This window comes from Buceros rhinoceros, unplaced genomic scaffold (genome assembly GCF_000710305.1).
Source record: "Buceros rhinoceros silvestris isolate BGI_N320 unplaced genomic scaffold, ASM71030v1 scaffold15128, whole genome shotgun sequence".
NCBI lineage: Eukaryota > Metazoa > Chordata > Aves > Bucerotiformes > Bucerotidae > Buceros > Buceros rhinoceros.
The window spans coordinates 40,621-58,715 of NW_010428763.1; the positions used below are offsets into that span (position 1 = coordinate 40,621).

An 18,095-nucleotide genomic window follows, 5' to 3' on the forward strand; every position below is an offset into this window, starting at 1 on the left:
CAGCAGGAAAATGGGTTGAACTCCCAATCACAAAATCTCCAAAGATTATCCAGTTCTCTGTTGGACATGATGGCTCACATGCCTTACTTGTTGCTGAGGATGGAAGCATATTCTTCACAGGTTCTGCTAGTAAAGGAGAGGATGGCGAATCAAGTACGTATTATACTTGCTGACCAATGGCTCATAAAAGCCTATTAACCACCTCTTAATTTGAAGGGTTTTAACATTTTCCAAGAACAAGTAAGCATGCCTTTGTGTTTGAACTTTATGGCAGCCACAGGTCTTGACAACCAGTACCACTGCGTCTCCCAGCTAGGGATGCTGATCTCAGTTTTACCACAGTTTGGGGTTTGTGATGGGAGTGCTATTTTAGAATTGTCTTGAGAAAAGGCAGTCATAAGTTTGGTCAAGACATCATGCTCTCTGCCCAGAATTTTGTCTGAAAAAAACTGAAGAGCCAAACTTTTACGTCTTCACCATTGCTTTAGGGTGTTTTGCCAGCTAATGCCTCTCCATAATGGAAAGATACATTGATTAGAGATTGCAGAAGCACAGTCTTTATATGCTTGATCAAGCAGAACTCTTCAGACATTGGAGAACACAGATGAATTTGATCTTCAGACTAACAAATGCCTCTTCAATGTACAATTAGCAAATTTCCTAATTTTCATCTCTGAAGTTGTGAGTTTAGGTGTGAACTACACTTCATAAGACAATGAAAGGTGGCTTTAGGTGCCCTAGAGCTGTTATCCGCTGTGATATTAAGTACGTCACTTCAGGAAACAGACTGTTCTATTATGCTATGTCTAGATTAATTTGGAAAAAAAAAAAGAATGTGTTTTGAAAAATAACTAGCACCTGAAGATCTTAAAACAAAGCTGGTATTTTTGAGTTGTCAGCCTCACAATGTGTACGTTTTAATAAGATAGTGTAATATATGTTTCTTAGGTAGCATTTTCATACGGTAATGAAGCCTAATTCAAACTCAAACCAATACCTTAATAATATTCTGTTTTAATAGGATAGTTTGATGTTATCGTTAAAATTAATATATTTTTCACAAAGCAGCTTTTTGGAAAAGCTTACTTTAATAGCTGTAGAATTGCACAGATTTAATAAGACAAATTTTTTTGCCTCAGTGTACAGTCAGCTAGAAATACGATAAATAACACTCAAATATTGGTGGAAAATTCAAATTTTCAGGTGGTGGTAGATGGTTACAAATTAAAAATTGATTTAAATAGAATTTAAAAAGAGATTTAAAATCTTGATAAAAAGCAGCAGTAGAGTCCAGCTGTGTCCTAATCAACTGTGTAGGAGTTTAACCTTTCAAGAAAGTTAGCAAAAACTCTGGGGGCTGCATAAATACGCTCATGCATATTTAACCTATTGTTCCTGTGAAAGACTAACTACACTCACGGTGTTGCTCAAGAATGTGTGGGTTTTCTCATGTATATATAACTAAAGTACAGGCAAGAACATATTTTAAGGTTTGATAATGAATATGGAGTTGATTCTTGAATGTGTTCAGCAGAGAGGAATTTAACAGTAGTATTCCTGTCTGTGGATAACAAATTTGGTATGTGCTATACCAGCTTCATAGAGTCTTTTAAAATGCAAATCTACTGACAACTGTGTGGGACAAAATCATACTACTTTTTCTCATAAATGTATAGTAAGTTTAAGAGATGTAAACAAAAAGATTTCAGGAAATCCGTGTAAAAGCACAAATTTCAAGATTTCTCTCTGCAGATATTGGGAAATTACACAAAATACAATTAAATTGATTCTTTCTGTATTTCATCTACAATTTCAGATGAAACAAGTTTAGAACTTTGAAGTAAGTTGGCTGTCACTGCTTTTCTTTAAAATAGCAAAATTTAGGGGAGAAGATTACTAATCTTATTACTGAAGTCCACTCAAGGACCTGATGAAGGTCTTTTTGGGTTCTTTTAAAAGTTCAACTCTCTTCTGACTCGTCTGCTTCTCTTTGTCAGTCTCTAATTTGGCTCGGAGTGGATGTGCATGAGTTTCAGGGTTTTTTTTCCCGTTTTCTTTTAAACCTCTGCAGGGAGACTTGGTTTCTGTCTGGAGAGTGTGTGTGTGTATTCTTTGTAGAAAGTAGGTGGTTGTCAGCAAGTGAAACTAGGTGGTGGTTCTCTGACTTGGGCAGAAAATTCACAGACAGTAATGGTAGCTGTTAGTCACTTCACCCAGTCTTTGGCCATGTTTTTACTGTTTCATTTGAGGCCAGATTGCAAACAATGATTCTGGTGTGCGGGGTTTTTTTAGTACTGTTTCTTCGCTTTTTTTCATTTTGTAACCCAAAGGTTTTCTAAACATGGTTTTAATAAATAGAGGGTTTAGTATTTTTATTTTTAAAAAATGAACTTGTGTAACATTTCTCTGTGATGTTATTGTGCATATATTGCTGTATATATTCCTCTCTGTGCTGCTTTGTAGAGTTCATAAAGATTGTTCAGATTATATACATAAAAGAAAACCTTGAAGATCATTCCTGAAAAATACCTATCTAATCAAGACTTTGCTTGCCTTTGAATTTTTTGAGAGAAACCAATGTAATCCAGTAAAAATTAGACCAAGAGTTCATACAGATGGGTATTTTTCCAGCAGCAGACTGAAAACTAACCCCTAATTATAAAACAAATGTTATTGTGCCTTTGTGTGTTTTTTGGTAGAATTACTTGCTATTTATTTATTTATTTAAAGCTAAAAGCAGACGGCAATCAAAACCATATAAGCCTAAAAAAATTATTAAAATGGAAGGAAAGATTGTCATATCTACAGCATGCAATAATGGAAGCAGTTCTGTAATTTCAAAAGACGGAGAACTCTACATGTTTGGAAAAGATGCCATTTACTCCGATAGTACAAGTAAGTTAATGTTCATCTTTTAAGGGATTTCTCAACTAGAGTAATTGAAATTAGTCTGAAAGTTTTTAGCCTGTGGAAATGATGTTTGTGTGTTTCTTACCTTTGTAATGGATTTCTGAATTTCTGCTGATTTCGGCCAAATACGACAGAAGAATAGAAAGAGAAGACTGTTTCCTTAAGTTTCTGTAAAAGTTTCCTTGAGTTCTGTAAAGTTATGTAGCAGCACTGGTCACAAATACCCTAATGAATGCTTCCACTAAAGAGAAAAAAACAGAATCATTTGTTGTATTAATCTTGACACTAGTAACCTACACAGGGAAAAGTCACAGAAATGAGACACGTTTTGTTATGAACAAAGGCTGCAGGAAAACAGGCCCTATACATTTCTCTGCTCCCAAGACAGCCTGTTTTGAATTTGTCGGTGATCCTGTACCTCTCAATTTAAATAAAAACTTAAAGGAATAAACTCCAGTGGCATTATGATTCCTTTAGAATTGTTTTTCAGAAAAGCGACTTGCAGTACAGTTTGGTTTGATTGTGGCTTTGCTTTCTTTGCAGAGCAAATGAATGACCCAGGCCTAATTCTCTTTTTTATTTTAGCGATTGTTTTTATATCTGCTTTTTTTTCCCCTTGCTGTTAATGGAAAAATTGTCAGTAGTCATTGGCAATTTTGTTATATAGCTGAAGTTTCCTTCTCAGGTAGAAAGTGCAATTTACCAATCAACTGTTTAAACCTGTCTTACAGGTTTGGTAACAGATTTGAAAGGCCATTTTGTGACTCAAGTAGCCATGGGCAAAGCTCACACCTGTGTGTTAATGAAGAATGGAGAAGTTTGGACATTTGGCGTAAATAATAAAGGACAGTGTGGACGAGACACAGGCTCAATGAACCAGGGAGGAAAAGGTGAGGGACCTAGATTTAATATCACAAGTGAAAACATAGCTGAGCATTTTATTGTAAAATCTAATTTCAATATTAAAATTTAAGTACATGCAACATGCTTGCAAAAAAAAGGGTATGGATGGTTTCACTTCAGCTGTTAGGTATTTGAAGTTCTGCATATATTAATAAACCTAGTTATGTTAAAAATTAAAATCTTAGTGACCTTTCTTTTGTTGGTGAAAAAGCTTTTCTTTTGAAACAAGTAAAACCAAACCTTTTACTATGTGCCAGTGTCCTAGTAAGACCTTGCTTGCATTCACTCTTGAGGTTGTTGTTTGCCTAAACAGAACATGAATGCAAGTCCATGTCTTACTCCACACAACAGAACGTTTCCGTTACTTGCAAATATAGGTATGAAAAATCATACCTATTCACCTTTGCCAGATTGGAATGTTTTATACATGTCAAGACCTGTTATTTGTATACTGAATATATCTTCATTTTCCCTTTTACTTTTGAAACCTAGCAGTATACCCCAGCCCATGCTCAGAGAGGTTTCAAAAGTGTCATTGCATTAGCTGAGCATGCCAATCAGACATGCCTAGACATTCCTTTAAAAATCTGCTCTGTGAGGGTTCTTCATGGCTTCCTCAGTAACCACTGTTGGCCTCAAAACAGCTGTTTCTTGTTTCAATACCTTAATTAGGTTTTGGAGTTGAGAATATGGCAACAGCGATGGATGAAGACTTAGAAGAAGAATTGGATGAAAAAGACGAGAAGTCCATGATGTGTCCTCCAGGCATGCATAAGTGGAAGCTGGAGCAGTGTATGGTGTGCACTGTGTGTGGAGATTGCACAGGCTATGGAGCTAGCTGTGTTAGTAGCGGGCGTCCTGACAGAGTACCTGGAGGGTAAGCAAACATATGGAAATATACTTGCTAGAGTGTGTTGAATGGCTGAAGCACTTGACTGAATATAGATCCGATGTGTTCTGAAACTTCAATCTAAGGTACCATTGTGTCTGAAAAGAGTCTGTGCTTTTGAAGTCTGAAGTAGAGTAAAATTTTTTGAAGTAGCTTGTGGTGATTGCAGGTGAATTCATTATTTTCCTATTTCTTTAGCTTCTTGTTTTTGCTAAAAGCTGTTGAGTATCAATACTAATGTAATCTGTCTCTTGACAGCTGCTGGCTTTGGGGTAACCTTTCTTTATCCTATGATAGAAGTTTCTTTCTATCTTGCTGTTCCAGTTGCTTTTATCTGTTCCTTCAGGGTTGAGCTGCTTAAAGGGTCACCTATGGCCATTACTGTTTTGCCAGTGTTGCATATGCTCATTATTTCCTTGTTCATGTTTTCATGTGGTGTGTGTTTAATTAAATGAAGAGAAGTTAATGCTGAGAAGTCAGTTCAGATATGTGTGGTCAGTGTATACTCCCTGGCACCATGCAAGAGCAGCTGGGATCTAAACTAGCTATACATTCTGTTTATCTCAGGAAAAATTACGTGTCCACAGATAAAACAAACTAATAATGTATTTTTAATTACCAAGGCACCAGTAATGCTTGAAAATAAAAGATAGTGATAAGGCAACTCTGTTTGCTGCAGAATCTGTGGCTGCGGCTCAGGTGAGTCAGGCTGCGCTGTGTGTGGCTGCTGCAAGGCGTGTGCTAGAGAACTGGATGGCCAGGAAGCAAGGCAAAGAGGAATCCTTGATGCTGTGAAAGAGATGATACCTTTAGATCTCTTGCTGGGTAAGTGATATGAAATTAACAAGATGACTTTTCATTTTCTTTCTTTTTCTTACTGCACTTTTTTTTTTTCCTCAGTACATCTGTTTACAATCTTTAATAAACTCAATCCCACTGCTGAATTTTGAAAATCTAATTGGAATAAGAGGTTAGCTTAGAAATAGGTTTGTTCTCTTCAGTTAACATATCAGTATTTTGATAAAACTCTGTATGTTAAAAAATGCAGTTCTTTCTTTCCAGCTGAATTACTGAACTTTTAGACTTATAGGGCAGTTTTAGTATAATGTTGTTAAAATGGATAAAATGTTGCTTGTCAGGCCAATTTATTTATTGGTGATACAGCAAAGTGGGATCGCTCTGGTAAGTGAAATATTTTAAACTTGCCCTTACCATAGACACGTGTGCCATTTTGACCCGCGTAGCTATGATACTAATGCCGATACTATATAGTTGTTCTTGGGGTTTTTTGGTAGCGTGAAATTTTTTCTGTAATCTTCTTACCATGGTTTTTTGCACTCACAGGAAAAAGGGGGAATATTGTTGCTTTGAGGACTTTACTCTTTTTTGTCTTAGAAATTTTCAGAGAAAGAGATGCCAGGAATGTGGAAATTACTTCTAAAAACCCCAAAACACCTCTCATCCCTCCCCAAAAATACCCACCTTAGAGAAAATACCGTTACAATTATTGGAAAGTACAGTTTGGGATCTTGCCTTGCAAGATCTGTTACCACAGCATTTTTAATATTGTATGCTCTGTACTTGCAACAGGAAAGTTACAGGCTTGTGGAGATCTTACTCTACTTCCTTCCCTTTTTTATTTTTAGATTTACAAGGAACCCCATAGTCCTGCATAGATATACGGCTGTAGTATCTGGAATAGAAAAGGACTGTAAAATAATCAGATGCATGACTTAAAATATTTATACATCCCCCCAGTTTATCTGGGAGAGGAGAGAACAGTAATAATAGAAGATTATATATTATACCTTGAGTGTAGGATTTTTCTTCCACAAGCAAAAGTAAAATAGAAACCAGAAATGGTTCTCTTGATAAGTTAACACTAAGGACCCCAAATAACCACACCGTGTAGTCCTGATACTGCCATACAGATGTTTCTAAATGGAATTTGCTTGAATATGGCCATTGTTGAAGCAGGTTTATTCTGATGGCGAATGTGGCAATAGCAGCTCTACTTCACAGCTCTATTCTCATGCATGACGAGGGAGGAGCTAGCTTTTTTGTGCTAACATTCACTTTAACTCCTCTCCTAGCAGGATAGACAGGTCTTCATCCTGTATAGGGCTTGGCATAGTTTGAGGTGAGGGCGTTGACTGCATGTGGCTGGAGAAAAGTGAAAGGGCTTGCAGGTGGAGGTTTTTTGTTTGATATTGGGAGCAAGGTATATTTTTTTTTTTAGGGTTTTTGAATTTGCTGGGAAAAAACATTGGAAAAAGGCAGTGCTTATATAGTAGTTTTATTGTTGCATTCATTCCAGTCATGTTTTCTGTTTAAAAAAAGTGCTTATCAGTTTGTTTCAAATTCCTATTCAATTAGATAGTTTGGTAAATAAGTCAGACTTACATAGATGTATACATCCATTAAAGTAATTGCGTGCTTTTTAGTAAGCACAGAACATATAGTGGCAAAGCATTCCTAAACTAAAAAAGAATCTAATTTATTTACTTTTTTTAGATTGAAATGCAAGCAATTTTAGGCTTAATCTAATAATAATCCTTTCTAAAACTTTTTGATGAAAAAATGAGATAGCCCTGTAGAACATGACTAAACATAAATATGTATATGCCTAATACAAAGAAAGTACTAAATACTATTTAGTGATGTTGGATTTGTGGCAGATTCATGAAATCCAGGACATTGAGAGATAAGGCCTAAAACTGTCCTCCAAATTCACCCAAATCTGTTCTTTATTTCTGAATATGGTGTCAGTCATTTAAAGAGCATGTGGCTTCAGTTTAATTTCTTTAACTTCTTCTAGGGTTTATTACCATCATAATGATTTTTGAAGATAGTTTGACATTTTATTTTCTTCATCTGTGTAGCTGTCCCTGTTCCTGGAGTTAATATTGAAGAACACCTTCAGTTAAGGCAAGAAGAAAAGCGGCAACGTGTAAATAGGAGACATAGATTGGAAGAAGGAAGAGGTAAGTGACTTATTTATGAGAGGCTTGAATAGTTTAAGCAAACTTCTTAGTCTGTTTTTGAGGAATGGAAATTAATTAATTTTGCCTCTGTGAGCCAATATGGTAACCAAACAAAAATTGGAACCTAAATCTAGCTTATGTTATTTAGCATCCTTTTGGAAAATTGTGAAAAAATTGTATGTTTAACAAAGTCTACTTATAAGAATCAGAATTTTAATAGTGAAGAATAGCATTTTATATCACTTTCGTATAGTCTATTTTTGTCATTTGGTCTTTCCTAGTTAAATAGATTTTTTAAATGTAGGTGCTAAAACAGTTTTTTTAATATGTTCATATGCCTTTTTATATGAGGACTTGAAATAACTGCAAGCCTGTCCAGTGCTAGTTACCTATAATATGAATTATTTATTAGTATGTTATTAAATTCCTGTTGTATAATAACGAAATTTCTTGTATTATACAATGAACTTTTCTATATTTGATAGTGTGAAAAAATTGGCACACTGAGTTAAAAAGCAAAACAAGACACTGCATCACTTCAAAATTTTCTTGCCTTGTGTATTATATACCTCAGGAAATATTGTATATAGTTTTGGTGTAGAAAATAAATCTCAAAAAGTTTTCAGTACTCTTCTTGTTTTAAAATACCTGTGTCATAATCTGGTATATAATTTAAGTTGAGAGATTTATACTGATATAAATCATAATACTAAGTGAAACATGATGATGTGGTTGGTAAGATTATTGTGTTTTGAGAAGAGGAACAACTTTTGGAATGTTATGGTGTGCAAGTTCCTGCTGTGTTAGTAAATAACATTTTGCTTCCTCTTTTAGGAATTAGATACTGGTTTTGCTCAGATACAAAACGTGCATTGTGATCAACTTATGCCAATGAACCTTGTGAGGCAAATTGTGGTTTTATTTCACTTGCATGTAAGAAATTACTGATCTTACCACAAATAAGGAGCAACAAGGAATAGAAAGCTTGTAGTTTCCCATGCATGTGGAAAAGGATGAAATATTTATCTTTCTTTGAATATTTATGGTAATTTTTAGCTGTGAGGCAGAGAGGGGAAGCCTTTTTTCTTTCTTTGTCTAGGTCACGTTGCAGCTGCGTTGCTTACTGCTGGCAAATAGTAGATACAGCTAACAGTAATTTTTTCTTCAAACCTCACTGAATGCCTGGGTATTATTGAAAGCTGGTGCTGTTTGGCCCAGAAGGGTAGTAATGACAGAGGTGGGAAGTAAATTTCCCTAAAACAAAACAATAGCAGCAGAGGAACATTTCAATTTGCTTCCGTTTCTGTGATAAGAAGTATAACCAGAGCAGTTTATCCCTTTCATATGCCATCTGTCTCTTAAAAACAAAAAGAACCCAAAAAGGCTTGCATCTAACAGAGTCTCAGGTGATAAATATCAGGAATATGTTGTTATTATTGATTCGATATAGGTATATAGGGACTCTAGTTAAAAAGATATCACTGGCCAGTGTGTTGCACACATCCGTATTAAATTTGCTGTCAAAAGAACATTGGCATTCCATATCTATGTGGAGGTAGTGGATGTGTCAAACTGGAAGGGTTGGAGATGAGTCTTCTGTTTCAGTTCACGATGACTTATGTGAATAGTGTTTCACAAGTACTTAAGACATCGTGATTTATGTAATCAGGTATGAAACTTGATTTGATAATCAATCTTGGTTTACATAATCAGATTAAAAAGTTGGAGTTTTGTTACTTCTCCATCCAAACGCTGCAGTTTCTGGTGAGCTGGTGGAAAGAGTAGCACCATTCTTGAGAACTCTGATTTGCATCTTTTCATGAGAGAAACCAAGAACATTTAAATAAGCTACTAGAGTTTAATTTTGCTATTCAGAAGGTTTCGCAACCTGAAGAAACTTTGGATATTTTTATAGCTTAAAGATAATTCTGTTTGGTGGTTGTTTTGGTTTGGTTTTTTTTTTTCCAAGAAGGCTGGGAGAATGTCAAAACAGTTTTTTTTTTTAAGCAAACTGTGTTGAACTAATAAGGCAAAAAAATACTGAAATAGCTTTTAATATGGTGATAAATGATCTCATGTTTCACTGGTATTTCACCACTTTCTCAGCCTTAGATGATCATTACTGAGATACAGATTTGGTGTGTAATTAAGGTTTAGCTTTTGATGCCCTTACAGAAAGGGAAAATTATTTTCCGTGAATCTTATTCTACTTGCAACAGCAAAAGAATCCTCAGGAGATTAATTCCAGTCAAACCTGCTGTGTTTCGAGACAATATTATCTGAGGTTGCCTATGAGATTGCCTATATTAGAGCAATTCTTTATTTTTCTAAAGTGCAAGTGATTCAGTTAATTTAGTAATTAGTTTTACCGTGATAGGCTGAGTATCATATAAACCTGTTTAACATCTGCACAAGCCACTGATCGGAATCAATTCGTCCATAACACTATTCTCTGTTCATTGCTGAACGTGTACCTAACTATACAGCAGAATTGTCTATTCAAACAGAGTATTTTTCATCAAATATTACTACAGCCTCTTGCTTTAGTTTTGGTAAATATTTATTTTGATGCTTTCAAGACCTGGAGTTTATATTTGTTTCAAAGTTCTTTATCAAATGAAAAACAATTAAAAAAAAAATCTTTACTTGAAACAATATCAGACCCATACATGACTTTCTGTTTAAGAATGCATTCAAAAGAAAGCTGTAGGGTTTTGTCCTTAACGTCCAACAGGTATGGTTCTGTGAAACTGCACTTGAGCTTGTGATTACTGTTTGAAAGAGGTGATTATTGTTAACAAAACCTATTTTTAAAGTAGAAGTATTTGTATTTCTATTGTAGTTTTACAACTCGGATTTGCAGTAGGCTCAGTGAGAAAAGTTCTAGTTTATATTAACTGTTTTAATTTACTTTGTGTTTATATAGAAAAATGCATCTTTTGCGTTTATTTAACTGTATATGTAAAGTCAAATATTCAGAAGGGAGAAAGTGTCAAAATTGAGATTATAATAAATACCACTTTCATCTCATTCTCTATCACCCCCAGATTGTCCTGCATTCTAGTATTGGCTAGCCTACATGTCTCTTTCCCCTATAAAAAGCCCTGATAATTTTTCTTCCATGTCTGATTTCTACAATTTAAGTAACTGTAGAAAAGAACATAGGAAGAGGCGCATGTCCTTTGTTTATTGTCAGTGTTTTGAATGAAAAAAGCAAACTAATTAACCTGAGTGCTGCACAACACAGTGACATTCTCTGTGAATATTTCTGCCATAATAATAAATTGCTGCTCATAGTCTGAAAAATACAATTTTAAAGAAGATGCACCTTAGCCATTATCCCTGCCTTGTAGGAATCTTAAACTTGTTTCCCTTCAAGCTGTAGAGGTGGAACATTATCTGAATGTAATGTTTTCCACTTTTAGAGGAATGGACATGAAGTGTTTGTCCCCAGATTTGTTTTCTGAAATATTTTTCATTAAAAATTACTACCTGTTACCTATTAGATAACTAATATTCTGTATTAGGATTTTGCCTCCCTATTTTATTATCAAAAAAAACTCCACCGCCCAAAACCTATTTTTTCTCTTACAATTATTCAAGAAGCCAAAAATAGGCTTTTACAACAAAAAGTGCCATCCAACCTAGGACTTCCCTCTGCAACCCTAATTTATACTGCTTGTATATGTCCCTCATGATAGCCCACAGCCTTCAGATGTGTGATCGTGTACTCTGTTTTCAGGTAGCCTGGTACATTCAGTGCACTGGTGTAGAAGACACCATCTGAGATCATTGATTTCAGTCTTCTGTAACCACAGCATGACAAATAGCATGTGTTTAGAGAAAGGTACTAGAAGAAATCCAAATCTGTGTAATTGTCGCAGTTTGAAAAAGGGGGGCTGTTTCCCACCGAAAGGAATGAGACGAAATGGTGTGTGTGTCGGCTGTCAAAACCAGCCAAAGCACACAGAGAAACTTTTGATGCTTGTTAGCAGCTTATCAGCACATTAACGAGCTCATTAAGGCTTTAGCTGGGCAAAAGAAATGATAACGCACAGACTACATATATGAGAGATAGAAGCAGAAAAGTTTAATAGTGCAGACGCCCTCGAAGTAAAATAATTTTCGAAGTTAAACCGGACTGGAAAAGGGAGAGAAAGAGATAAGGGAGAATAGATAAAAGTGTACAGTTACACATAAAATCTCCCGATTGAAACGATCCCCGCTTACAAACTCTGCCCCACAATGGCTCACCACGCTGGGGGGCAGGGAAAAGTCCAGTCCGTTCACCTGACGAAAATGCTCTTGATATAGGTTCTCCTGAAGCAAACCTTTCAAATAAAACATGGTCCCTCTTTCCTCTGGAGTGGCTGCAGAGAACTCTTCTTTGCCAAGGATAGCTCTTCCCAGACTCCCCCACACACATCTGCACCGCGGACCGGCCTGGTCATGTCTTAAGGGAATATCTTCAAATTCTCCTGCGCATTAGTGGCTACTTCATCCGCCGCGGAGATAAGGGGTACCGCTGGGTCCATCCATCGGGGCAAGACACTTTACAGACCACCCCCGCCAGGAATCGGCAGAAAACGGAGAAGGTCCTACCCATGTTGCAGAAGCAGTCTTTTACTGCTTTAGGGAAATAGCAGGTCACGGATGTGGCTTTCTGTCCTTGATAAAGGTTTCCAGTCCAGGGGAGTAAGATTCCAGAGTCCTGCGTGGTATATTTGAGAGAGCCGCAGCACGGACAAGATAGAGAGGACAGTAGATAGAGCAGAGGGGAAAGCAAGATGTCCTCAAATCTCTCAACAACACCCCCTTTTATGAGCTCATTCAAAGAGGCGTGTTCTCCTTCCCTGAAGCTCGGGAAAACCACAGCTCTCTGGGAAGAAGAAAGCCAGACAACAGGAGAGCATCCGGTTCCTCCATGTTGAACCCGGGATGGTAATATAAATAGAAATCAGATAGTAAACTCTTTAATAGTTCTGCCTAAGTGCTCAGATGGCCAAGAATGCGAAAGCATGTAAGGACATGTAGGAGGATATTAATTGTATATGTTTTCCTGTAGTCCACTGCATTATTTAATAAAAGCATTCTATTTTTCTAGAAAGCTAAATTCTTTCTGTGGACAAATATTTTTTTTTTTTCCTTTGCACTTTTAACTTTGTCTGGCAGTGAATTAATTTTGAAAGGCCTGGATCATGCAGGACAAGAAGCATAAGCTAGATGTTTAACGTCACAGCTTAGCTGTGGAAAAACATTCTGTTTAAAAAAAAAAAAACCCAAACAAAAAAACCCAACAAAACCAAAAAAACCCACAAAAACCAAATGGAGACAGTGAATGTAATTTTGCATCGTATAGCAAGTGATTTAAAGTAGCAGCAGTACAGCCTACAGACTCCCCTTTGCTTATCTTTAACTTGAGCTATAAAATAATTGAGAATAGTGGTAGGTTGTTATTCCCCATGTTGTTCTGCATTAGAGGCTTCTAGAAGAGTTTTTCAAATAATACACTGCAGGCATTTTTTAACAAAATGAAGGGGGGGTCTAATGCATGGCTGAATTGTTCTACCAGGATAATCCATAGTACCTAACTGTGCTCCCTTTGTAAAGGCAACCTCAGATGTAAGCAGAGAGTGAATATGGTCTGTATGAACTGTTGTAGTGTTTTGTTTCCTGTGTTGTTATTTTGGAGGGAGAGGAGGTACTACTTTACATCGTGCAAGCACATGACTCAACATGCAGGCATAACCACTGTAGATATTTCTTGTCATATTATGATTGTGTTACAGATTTAGCATGCATAATAACCTGGCATGGGGGGGGACGACACAGACTTGCATTAGATGGATTGGATACAAATTCTTATGGAATGGAGCTACATTTCATTTAACTTTATTTTGGATTCAGATTCTTTACATAATGGGTGTGAGTGCAGAGTATACAGAAATACCCAGACACAAAGATAAATGCTGCTTTCATTAGAAGATTAGATACTGTTACAGAATTGTCGTCTTGATAGGAGAGTATAATTCAGATGAGTGGCTTGGCAACTGAAGTGAGCTGTGTGCTAGCACTGTGCTGGAGCTCTCAGTCTTTTATTCTTCCTAAACATGCTCTATCTCCCAGATCTCCTGTAGTTCTCTTACTTACCCTGATGTACTTCACTTTCTTCTGTCCTCATGAACTTCTCTCTATTTTTGGCCATCTTTGCACTTATCACTGAAGTGCCGAAGGCTGCTTTCAAGGGCTGTGTCTCATCCTCTGGGCTGTTTGTTGTGCAGGCATTTTCTGAAACTTCAGGATTTTTTGTCTAAGTTATCTAGAGCACTTCTGTTTGATCACCCACAAATGTCTTAGATCCACACACTTTGAGTTGTGCTAGGCAGTCCTTGCATCTCTTTTTGCAACTCTTCTAATATGAGTTTCACTTCTGTCATGTTGTCCTGTCCATTCTCAATTTCTTGGGCTTTTCATTTCATTAGGAACTTCTCAGTAAGCAAGTCATGTTTCTTTTTTCCTTTTTTTCCCCCCCTCCCATTATATTCTTCTGTTCTTCATCCAGCTTCCCTCTGTATCTTTTCTACTTCAAACATTTGTAGCTTTCCTTTTCTTGTGTAAGCGTAAAATCTGGGAAGTAGGATATTAAACACAGCGAGTGGCCTGGCAGAAAGTAATCTGTACCAAAACCCCATTTATTAAATTGAAGCTCCAGCTGAGAGGAGACTGAAAAATGGGAGCGATAGCAAGACAAATAAGGGAAGAATCTGCAAGATGGAGGTAAAGCAAAAGCAAATGATGATCTTTGATCATCAGAAGGAGTTTTTAATTAACAAAAGAACCTATTGTATTATAAAGAGAGTCCAGATAAATACAGTAGAACAAAAAAAAATCTATACTGTGTGTAGAAATTTCAGGCCATTATATTAGCTAACCCGTGTATGAATCTCAAAGCTAGGGGGAAAGTCAGTAGTGGGTTTTTAAAACATTTTAGATCATCTTTAAGTTAATTCTAAAACTTAGGAACTTCTGTGTGTGAAGATGTTTCTTCATCTGAAGGTTCTAAAGCAAGATTTGGCCTAACTTCCACTTACATTTCTTTCCATACTGTTTTACTATTAGTGAAGTAACTGATGGGCTAAAGCTGACAATGGAAAATGTGAGACAATGAGCATTCATGAAAAGTTAGCCTACGTTAATTTGTTAATAAAGTTCAGTTAAGGAAATAGAGTATCAATTATTTTGGGGATGAAGGAGGAATACTTGTTTTCAAAGTTTCATATATAACATGACACAACGCCTGATCTTGGTTGTTTTGGTTTTCTGTTGGTTTGTGTGGTGGCTTGTTTTTGGCGGGGTGGGGGAGGTGTTTGGGTTTTGGTTTTTTTTTTTTTTTTTTTTTTTTTTTTTTTTTTTTTTTTTTTTGGAAGTCTGTGTAAGGAGTACTGGGTTTGGGAACCTGAGGAATGGTGAGAGTGGCACTTGGCAGAATAAACTGCTCCTGATTTATTGTTTCCGTTGAATATGAGACTTCTGGAAGAAAGAGATTCCTCCCAAGAAATTCTTGTTGGCATGATTAACCTTTAAAATAGAGGAAAAATACAGATTTAAGGAACAAATTGTTGGTTCATGTTCTACCTATAATGAGCCTCAATTAAACTTAATACAGCACTGCTTAGGTCTAGATTTTAAGACGAAAAAGTAGTCTAGAGAAAATTTTAAATACATACATTGTTAATTTCTTCAAATACAAATCTCCCGAAGACCTTTACATAGATAAGAAATATTTTTAAAATAATGAGATTTCAAAATTAGTAAGTAGATAAGGAAAAAAGTCATATGGTTTGAATAATTTTCTTTACAGAACAGGTGGTTTTGGCTAACTATTTTCTTTATAAGTGATAATTTTGCATTTTAAATATGGTAATTATGAACAGTTGTATGGTTTTGTTTTTTAAATTTAGCATTGATATGATGATGTTCCAAATTAGTATTTTGAATGTAATATTGTAGGATGTAAGGCATGATAATTAATCTTTTTAAGACTATAATAGATATTTGCTATCAAATTTTACTCTACTGTGAGTCAGTTGGAGTACAGTTGCGTACTTTTAAGTTCAGATAAAACTATTCACTGTGGTATACTTATTTCTTTGCATAATATTTTGTTCTTATTGACAAGAAATGGCAACTTTTATTTAAGGCCTTTTGAATTTAGGATAACAGGATTATTATGTGATTTTTTTTGTTTTGTTTTGTTTTCACTGCTTTTAGTTTTAATTTGTTTAACACATTGTTTCCATTTTGTGAGCTTTCCTATGCATGTGCAAAATGTTTCTCCTCAGGCCCCCTTGTATTTCCTGGTCCTATTTTTATGAACCATCGAGAACAGGCTCTAGCCAGAATCAGACCCCATCCAGCACAGCTAAAGCATAAACGGGACAAGCACAAAGGTATTTGGTCTTCCTTATTGACTAGGGTGGAAATAAGCCCATCCTCCCAGCCACTTCTTCCGTGCACTGGATCTGTCCTTTCAAAGAACTGCACAAAATGGGTTCTGCCTTTCTTCTTGTTAGTATCTTGTTACCTGAGGAGAAAGAAAATGCATTTTAATGTTGACCTTTTTTTTTAAAGTGTAAATATTTGGTAGTCTACTGGTAGTCTACATCATCTTTCTTCTTTTTCTTCCTTTTTTTTTTTTTTGGTGAAATATGCAGGGTCTTTCTGTGTGTCTTTTCTCATTTGGTGATTTTCCATCATTTTTTTTTTTTTTCTCCTTTTTTTTTTTTTTGGTGAAATATGCATGGTCTTTCTGTGTGTCTTTTCTCATTTTTAATGTTGTTTCGTTCCTAAGGTTCTTTAATTTTACTGCAGGAAACTTTAACACCTTCCAGTGACAGAGTGCTGGATTGCATTTGTGTTGGTTTTGATTTTTTTTTTTTGAACCTTTGTGTTGTGTCTCTAGAGTGATTGCTTTAAGATATTGATTCCAGACTTGTTAATTCTACCATAGAATTTTTCATAGGTATGTTATCTTTTAACAAGCCTTCTATTAGAATTAAAATATTTAAAATACTATAAACGACACGTTTTTTTACTAGATTTGAATGAGGAGAATATAAATCAAAGTACAGGTTGCATGCTGCAATATTCTTGAGTGAAATGGTTTCTTGCAGTAAGGAGGTGCCTTTGATATATCTGGCATTTTTGTATGTCTAGAAAGCTGAGTCATTATACCTTGAATTTCTAAATGTGAAATTTGTTCAGATATAAGTGGGTTTTTTTAAATTTTGTTTTTGGAAGAGGTAGTGTATTATTAAAAATCTCGGCTGAATTTATTAAAATAGAGCTGTATCAAATAATGATCGTATTTTGTATAGAACCGTATATAGATGTGACTGTACGTATTTATATATAATGGATAAATATGTAAAATGTAGGCTACTGACCTGATCAAAGTAGGTAGAAATCTCCTAAACTGGTGAAGGCTCAGAATGCTTCAACTTTTCTTAAAAGAATAGCTAAATATGAGAAGAATTGTTAGAATGGCGTTTCAGTTGAATCAATGGACATTAGTGATAGTATTTGGCATGTATACAAGGAAATCATATGGTGGTTTGAAGCCTTTTAGGATATGATTTCCATGTGTGTGGGTGATAGACCTACCTAGTTATGAACATACTGGATCCTGAAATCATCTTACATTTATTTTACAGAAATATAAGAATCCAGTCCTTTTTATTTGGTAACATGCCATCTGAGATTTAAGTCTTGACGGATAAAATAGAATGACATATCATAATCTCCCTGGGAGAGATTGGATGCTGAAAGACAAAACACACAGAAATTAAATGCTGTTAATTTGACTGACAGATTGCTGACGACCAGTATTTTTGAGCTGGATACTACTGCTTGCAAGGCCCTTGACCTCATAGCCAAGTGCGTAAAGGCATATGCTCATCCTGCCTCCAGCTGTAATTTTAGGACATGTCTTTGTAGTTGGAGTTAACTTCAGCTCCAGTATCTCTGTGCAAGAGGTTTATTCTACATGCTCTGTAGAACTGAACATTTATTTTCCTTTTAGGAAAGCTCTGTGTGAAGAAATGTTCAGTTTCTTTTAGTTCCTTGTGTCTCATGCTAAACAGATAATAAGATTGTAAAAGGACATTATAATATTGAAATTAGCATGTTCTTTTGTTTTACTTTTGAATGTGATGCTTTCCAAACCAGCATTCTTACTTCGGTTGTTTCTGCTAACGTAGTCTTGTAACTCTTCACACCAACCATACCTTCAAGATGTTTGGGCAAGGAAAATTTATTTCAACTCGAAGTACTGATGAGTACTAAACTGCTGGTACCCTCCATTTGCAGCTGCAGGCTTTCCTTAGCTTTCATAACAACCCCACTCTTTA

General features: G+C 35.8%; 1 protein-coding gene across 1 annotated transcript in view; it reads left to right on the forward strand.

The window, feature by feature from the left end:
- The window catches only part of MYCBP2 (MYC binding protein 2, E3 ubiquitin protein ligase), a gene marked incomplete at both ends in the record, with an annotated part of 119,567 nt that overhangs the window by 29,281 nt on the left and 72,191 nt on the right, over positions 1-18,095 (forward strand). Inside the window, 7 exons of the mRNA XM_010142402.1 lie at positions 4-153; positions 2,731-2,895; positions 3,642-3,800; positions 4,486-4,690; positions 5,382-5,527; positions 7,585-7,686; positions 16,029-16,136. Of these exons, the coding sequence (XP_010140704.1) occupies positions 4-153; positions 2,731-2,895; positions 3,642-3,800; positions 4,486-4,690; positions 5,382-5,527; positions 7,585-7,686; positions 16,029-16,136 (1,035 nt within the window). The remainder of the gene's footprint in view (positions 1-3; positions 154-2,730; positions 2,896-3,641; positions 3,801-4,485; positions 4,691-5,381; positions 5,528-7,584; positions 7,687-16,028; positions 16,137-18,095) is intronic.